The sequence below is a fragment of the Cryptomeria japonica genome, chromosome 11 (assembly GCF_030272615.1).
Source record: "Cryptomeria japonica chromosome 11, Sugi_1.0, whole genome shotgun sequence".
NCBI classification, from domain to species: domain Eukaryota; kingdom Viridiplantae; phylum Streptophyta; class Pinopsida; order Cupressales; family Cupressaceae; genus Cryptomeria; species Cryptomeria japonica.
Genome location: NC_081415.1, coordinates 174071230 through 174079110, shown reverse-complemented (window position 1 = coordinate 174079110; position 7881 = coordinate 174071230). Strand labels below are relative to the sequence as shown.

The window sequence follows — 7881 nt, the reverse complement described above, 5'->3', positions numbered from 1 at the left end:
ACCACTGCATTGAAATTTGAAATTTTCATCAAATAGGATTTTTTTCTTTCAAAAAACAACTAGTATCTTAGAAACTACATTCAATTTTCTATAGATTCTCTTCTTATATATTTTAAAAATAATGTTCACAACTTATTCAAATTTTCATGTCAAGTTAGATAACTCTGATTTTCTAAAATTTCATTGCCACTTACGGGCTTGTTTTGGCACACCATGACCCTGCACGTACCTTGGTATCTATTGTCAGTTGTCATGGGTCCCATGACTTTTATGATTTTTTGGACACATCGCCAAACTTGGGTCACTTTTCCAGACTGTTTTTGAAGTCTTTTTAATCCTTTTTAACTTCCGTCTGAAATAGAGCTTTATAGACAATTATAGTTAATTAAATGTAAAACATTCAATTTAGGGTGAAGTTCTCACAAATGTGAATTTTCTTCTAATGACCTTGGCCTTGAGTCTAATAATGTGGTGAATCTTATTGATAAATCTGCACCTCCTAAGGACCTATGCAATATGCATTACCTTTGATCCTAGTGAGACTATTGAAACACCTGATGGCCCACTATATATCACTGCAAAGATCAAAGACATACTCTCATGAGGGGGTCTCGTTGATCCAACATGTATGGTGAATGTAATAACTTAAGAATATCTTTATACTTTACAATTGCATGAAGTAACATATGATACATTTGGTTTAGTGGTTAAAATCTTTGACGATTTCTCTTGTCCTACTATAGGTTTTGTTACTCTTCCCATTAAGGTTGGTACTAAGTGCTTAGATGTCATTTTTGCTATCATTCCTACATCAGATCAATTTTTTGTGAAGTTGGGACATCCTTGGTTCTCTTACATGAAAGTGATCCCATCTACCATTCATAAATGTCTCAAATTTCTTCATAATGCTAAAATTGTAACTATAAATCATAGCATGTACCAACCCACACATGCACTAGTTTAAAACTTAAACAAGAAGTAAGTTGGAATTTTAATTCACTTGTTTTTGCAAGATAAACAACTTTCTTTTATATATTTATAAAATTATAATCAACGATAATCAATGTACAAATAATTAATGGAAGGAACTAAACTTTTTATATATATATTAAATATAGAGGAAGAAGCATTACATAAAAAGGATCACATTATTGAATTTATTTCCATTGTTTAATGAAATATTGAAATAACATAGCTCATAGACAAAAAACATTTGCAAAATTATCATTAATAAAATGAAATAGAAAGCATTTTTATATCCATAAGAGGCAAAATTATCATTAATATTTATGTTTCAGAAATTTACAATTTTTACATGTCTGAGACTTGAGTCCCTCAAAACATTTAAAGCCAAAATGAGTGAGCCATTGAGCCTATGAGGTTACAAGGACATAGCCAAAAAATGAAACTACTAGGGGGTCGGGGCTAGGACATAGATAGTGGACACATTTATGGTTTACCCTAAGAATCTCACCCTCCCTCCATGTAGAATTCTTCAAACATTATAAGATGAGAGAATTCTTCAAGCCAACTATAGTTTGGAAAGTCATCTAGGAGGAACCATTTCTAGAGAAAGTCCCTACCAATCTGCACCTATTTCCTATGATGCATCAACTGCTCCGCATTCAGGTTCGAAAGAAATGGTTGCCTGGTCACTGGCACTATTTGGTCAAGGAGGATAAGCTTGGTTAATTCACTCACCCAAGGGATCCCCACCCCTACTTCTACAAGGATGATAACACTAATGTCATCTCCAAGGAAGTCTTCTTTGCACACCTTCCTTAACAACATCAACATATTCATCTTGTCTCCTCTGAGGTTCAGAAGAGATGCCAAGAATCGAGACATAGCATCCGTGTTAACACAATATCTATTTTCATCATGCAGAAAGTCTCTGCCCAGTACCATCCTCACAGCCTCATTAGTAAACATCCCAACCTCCTTGCAGATTGATTGGAGAGTTGGGTCTCTAACGGAGCCCAAAAAGGCCCTCTGGTCCTCCGCAGAAATGCTTCTCAAGCAGATAGGAGTGTCCATCTTGAGAAATCAAATTACCAAATTAAACAGCCTGAGCCTATACACCTAAACCAGAGGCAGAATTTAAATATTGTGAGCTCCAACGATTTATCCACCAAAGGCTAATTAAAGATGAAAGAAGAAGAGATCGTATATAAATAGCCGAAGCTCTTGATTGTAATAATACCTTCTCTAACCGTATTAATTGCTTCAAATTTTTTGAAATCTTTCGTATATCTCTGTAAATCTTTCCAATAAATGCATGAGTACCAAATAAATGCATGAGTACCAAATTGGAAATAGCTATAAACCAGTACCAAATTGGAAACAACTATAATTTATAAACCAGTACCAAGTACCACATTGGAAGTCGTGGGGACAAAGTGGATTGTAGTTAGTGACTAGACATATATTAAATGGTGGGCATTATCGACTGCGACATTTGATATGTGTCTATTGAATCCAATTCCATTCCGGACACTTTCTCCTAAACTAGTTTCTCTTCAGAAATTTGGGCCGAAATAAAACTTCAGCCATTGATCTACGATCATCGGACGGTTTGAAATCAATGATGGATTTTAGGTACGTGTTGAACCCTTCACGTGTCAAAGAGGTTGTTCTTATCGATATGTCATGCAAAGTCTAGACTCAATGTGATGTATTGATGTGATGTAATGTATCATGTGCCTTGTCTATTAATGGCAATGAATTCATGAAATCGCCAATAAAATATATATTTTTCCATAAATAATAAAATATTAGCCAAACAAATTAAATAATTTTCAAGTGCTGGATAAAAACTGCCAATACGCTTAAATAATTTTTCCTTCGGACTAAATTTTTTTGCCCATACAATTATATATTTGTTCCTTTAAACGAAAAAATATCTCCTACAATATATATTTTACCCACAAAACAAGGTATTATTCACCACAATTTTATCTAATTTTTCGTACCCTAGGAAAAAATCACCTATACACAATAATTTTTTTCCTTCTTTGAAAACAAATTCACCATCAATATGAAAATTTTCCCCAAAAAATAATGTCTCATTTGCCAGGATATTACACTTTTTCCTGTGGGGTGGTTTCTTAAAGTTATCCCTGGGTCCTGCCCCAAAATAGGGCAGGGACAGGGGTGCCACGCCCCTATCCTACCCCTTTCTCCATGGCAAAGTGCAAACTGGGTGGTGTAGAGGCCAAGGGAGAAGCAACTTTCGAGGGTTGAGCAGTCTCTAGACTCCGATCAGGCTAGGGGATTCGATCTCGCATGAGGACGTTAATGCGGTCGAAATTTGCCAGGGTCACAATTTTATGACACTATAGGGTCCTTCATAGATTATTCATGGGAGGCATCCATGACATAATGATGAGGATCACATCGATCCACTAAGAATTCCTTGGCAATGTATCCTATTTCAAAATATTTATGATAGTGGAAGGGCAAGCCTTCATAATCTTGGGATTGTGACCAATATTGATTAGCCACTTTAAAAATGATTCTAGCAAGGAGATCTCTCAACATATTCATATGAACAAGGATGTGAATGAAGGTAGTGTGAGTAAAATATGTGATGCTTATATCTATTACTATAAAGTGCTAAAAGAGTTTCCAATGGGTTTGAAGAAAGGTTCAAACCCAAATCATAATGGTAGGTTTGGTATCTAGACCCAAATAAGCTTCACATTGAATGATTTGGTGGAAGGGTTGAGCTTAGGGTACTAATATTTGTGTAGGAGCATGTGTTGCCTCTTGATCAAACACTCATAGAGGACATCATCCCAATCCTTCACATAATAAGAAACCACAACTCTAGGGATAAATTTCTAGGTTACCTTTCATCAAAGGTTACCTTTCAATTACTTCCTTTTTGACCTTGCCAAAGAACTTGATAATTGTCAATAACTTGGTTGGCCTTAGGGGGATGCTCTTGTTTATGGTAGAATTTTCTCCATCACCCAAAGTTTTCATTGCCTTTGTATAACATGAATGCCAAGCAAAGGATTTCAGCCCCTATTTAGGGCATTGTGGATTACACAAGATCAAAAGGAGACACCCTCTAAAAATTCACCCTCTTTTATCACCATTATTGTTGAAGCCCCTAAAAAAATTCACTATTGTTTGTAGAATAAACTAGAGGTTTGAGGCTTCCTAACATCATTTTTTTTGTCAGAGTAAGAAGAGACACCATCTAAGGATGAGGTACAATGCATAAGAGCCCTAGCAAAATAAAAATTTGTTGCTTTTAAAAATGTCAGATAGATTTTTTATTATTAAATCAGGTAAGGACCCTAATCCCAAGAAACAACAAAATGAAGAAAAGGCGAGTCTAATAGATCTTACAACTAGTTCTCAACTGGAAAGCCAAAATTTAAACAACATGCATAAAAAATGATTGTAATTATCATTGATATTTAAAAAACTAAAATGACTGAGGCTTTGCCTCCCATCCTCGTTTTTGTATAAACTCTCCTTATTTTGGTCTCTCGATATTTAATATAAAAAAATATATATTCTCTTTATTTATAAAATAATACTACATATTTCATCATCTCCATATTTAGGATAACTTTAGTCATGAAAACCAATTTAAATTTAAGACAATATTTATTTTAGTTTATTCTTTCATATATAGAAGTCGACATAGAAAGCTGAGCTAGCCGAATTGATGCTTCATTCCAAATTATATCAAAGGACCCACACTCAACTCAAATATCGTGTACCGTGTTCAAGACGGACTATACGATGCAAGTCCACCCAAACGTTACTTCCCCGCGTTCCTCCGTGTTTTAATGGATTTCCTTTATTTAGCAATTTCTCACTACTTTCCCTGTCTTCTAGACTTTATACATCAAACAAGCTTTCTGCTATTTTAGGTGCACTATACAATCTCAATTACAGAATAAGAAGAAACAACAATGGAGTGCAGTATGTGTGGGGATGTGGGCTTTCAGATCTATCTATTCCAATGCACAAAATGTTCAATTCGTTTCCAGCATCAGTAAGATATCAATCGCACTCCTTATTGCTTTCAGTTTATTCAATTTTAGACAGCAAAGTTTCATGCAGTATATGCTAATTGGGAAATAAGAATTCATTCACTGCATTTATGTAGAGGCCGTAAATATTGATTGATTGGTTTTTGCTTTCTTGGGCAGATATTGCAGCAGAGCATATTTTGAGAATGAATCAGTTGAAAGTATTAGTGAAGTATGTGATTGGTGTTTCAGTATTCCAGAGGAGGATGCAGGCTCTGATGTTAAGCTTATGATCAGGGATTCTGTTAAAAGAATGAGAAGTTCTCCTGGGTTTGGAGAGTGCACAAACATGACCCACGATAGCAAACGCAAGAGAAATATGACAAAATCTTGTGTTGAAATTGATGGACAGATACCCAAAGAGCTGAAGAAAAAGAAAAACTCTGAATTAATAGACAGTATAGAAAGGAAAAATAAGAAGAGATATAAGCTTCTTGATGAAATTCTCTGTTGATTACAATGTTTCTCAATGTAGGGAAACTAAATCTCCGTGGGATAATGTAGTAATCCTCTGGGAGTGACTATTTTGTTAATGAATATATCAAACCTACTTTTGGATTATCTCTCCACGCTGGTTTGTGATCAAGATGTTGTAAAAGGATTCAATTTACTCTCGGCATTATCTGTAGCTTAAGACGAAATTCAGTGTTAGCAATACCTCCTATTATTGATTACGCTTGCTGAATGATCAAATGCTGCCCCCATGTTTGAATTAGTGAGAAATAATGGCTCATTTGACTTGGCAGATGGTCTATTCCGTTTCCCGTATAAAATGTGAACCTCCGAATAATAAAACTTTACGTGATTCCTTTCTTTCACTAGAAATGCTTGATAACGTGGTAAGCAAGACTAGTTACTTAATCCGTAAGTTTTCGTTAGATTTCTTTAGTTATCTATTTGAAAATTAGGAATACTATGCTCTACGGTGGTAGACAAGTCTAATTTCTTAATCGGTAAGTTTTCTTCTGATTTCTTTAATTATCCATTTGAAAATTACAAATACTATGGTGTGAAGGGATGCCAGCAATACACAAGAGCTATGACTCCATATCAATGTTTCATGATTTTTTTATTTCAATCAACAAATACATACATATCATTACACATGTAAAAAATATATAAGAGTTGTTATGAGTCAACTGGATTTTTTACATTTCTAATATAATATCGTTTGATTAGATAAGATGATTATTGATTATGTATGAAATGGTTTTATTGATAAAGAAAGGATGTTCTACAAAATAAAATAGAAGTAATTTTAAATACATTTTAATTTTCTTTAGCATCAATGTCTTATTATGTGTTAAATGCTCATATTGAATTATTTAACACAAGAGCAATATGTAAAATTTATAAATGAAAAAACATTTACACAATATCCAAGTCAATCTTGAAATTACAACCTCCTAAATGATTTTAAATAATATAATGAAATTTAATTTCTTATATTTAATATTGTTACATTCTTATAATTATAAGTGGTTTCTAATTGTTAATTCAATTAAGATTCAACGATAGAGTTCCTATATCACTTAACTAAATACCATTAATTTCAAACAAATCAATTTAATTTAAGTTTTACTTTTCACCTATAAAATGATGGTTGATTGACTTATCTAGGTGAAATTATCTAGTATGGATATAATTGCATCATTGTATAAATTCATATTATATTGCATAGCACCAGCACTAATATACCCAATATAATTTGTAATCTCATGCAATTATATGATTGTCAAGTTATGCATGTAATGGGCTTGTTCATAAAGCCTACAATATATTTTAGTAAGTGCAAATGGCAGTTGTAAATTTAAATTCAATAATATTTGACATCATCATTTAATGTTTATCATCTGATAGCTTTCAAACACATAACATATGAACAATATGTGAAATTTTCAAATAGAAAAGGTTGCATTCAACATCTAATTTAATTTTTAAATCATATTCTCTTTAGGATTCTAATGAATATGAAAATTAATCTATTCATTTAGTTTAATATATTAATATATTTAGAGGTGGTTTATAGCTAACCATTCATTTGAGATCTAAGGAATGATTTCTTTTATTACTTGATCATTTGTCCAAATAAATCAATCTAATAAAGGGATTTTAAAAAGTTTTATATTTCTCTAAGGTTATCACATTATTTTTTATGTATTTATTAGTGTATAATATAGTCTATTTTCTGTGAAATTTGAATATAATATTTTTTAGAGCACCTTGGAGAACAATCCGCAAACCAAATTTAAACTTCACAATACAAAGGAAAGCAACATGAAAGAAAAGCCATTTCACCAAAAGTGAACAATACATTAATATAATACATAATTTACAAGTACCCAAAATATATAATGGAGGTGTGATGAGTTATGGGACAACCGCCAACAAATACCTTAACCAAAAAATCAAATACACTAAACATTATTAAATAATGACTAACTAATATCTAATAATGTAAGATACTAGTAACCTAAATAAACTTAAGCCTACACTAACACTCCTACTTAAGTGAAACTAAGGGAGATTATTATGTTATATGAGATGCAATATGGATCATGACAATCAAAGCCATGTTAGGTGCTCATGCACAAATACAATGCAATGCAATCCTTCAAAAATAGAGAAAATGAGAAAACACATGTGGGCAAAAAATCCTCTCCTAAAGAGAGAAAATAGAAAAAGAAAAAAAGAAAAAAAGTGAAAGGAAGGAGGACTCTTTTATATCCCCCAGGGAAAACTTCATTCACCCCTAACACCAATCACAACAAAATATAGTGAGGAGATTCCAAAGGTTTAGTGGAGATGTCTACAACCTATCACTCTA

General features: G+C 32.8%; 1 protein-coding gene across 1 annotated transcript; it reads left to right on the top strand.

The window, feature by feature from the left end:
- The first annotated feature begins 4868 nt into the window (after positions 1 to 4868).
- On the top strand, positions 4869 to 5665 carry LOC131859747 (uncharacterized). Its single transcript, XM_059213770.1, has 2 exons — positions 4869 to 5017; positions 5175 to 5665. Exons 1-2 carry the CDS (start codon positions 4935 to 4937, stop codon positions 5506 to 5508), a joined length of 417 nt encoding a protein of 138 aa, XP_059069753.1. The 5' UTR covers positions 4869 to 4934; the 3' UTR covers positions 5509 to 5665.
- Positions 5666 to 7881: the final 2216 nt, after the last annotated feature.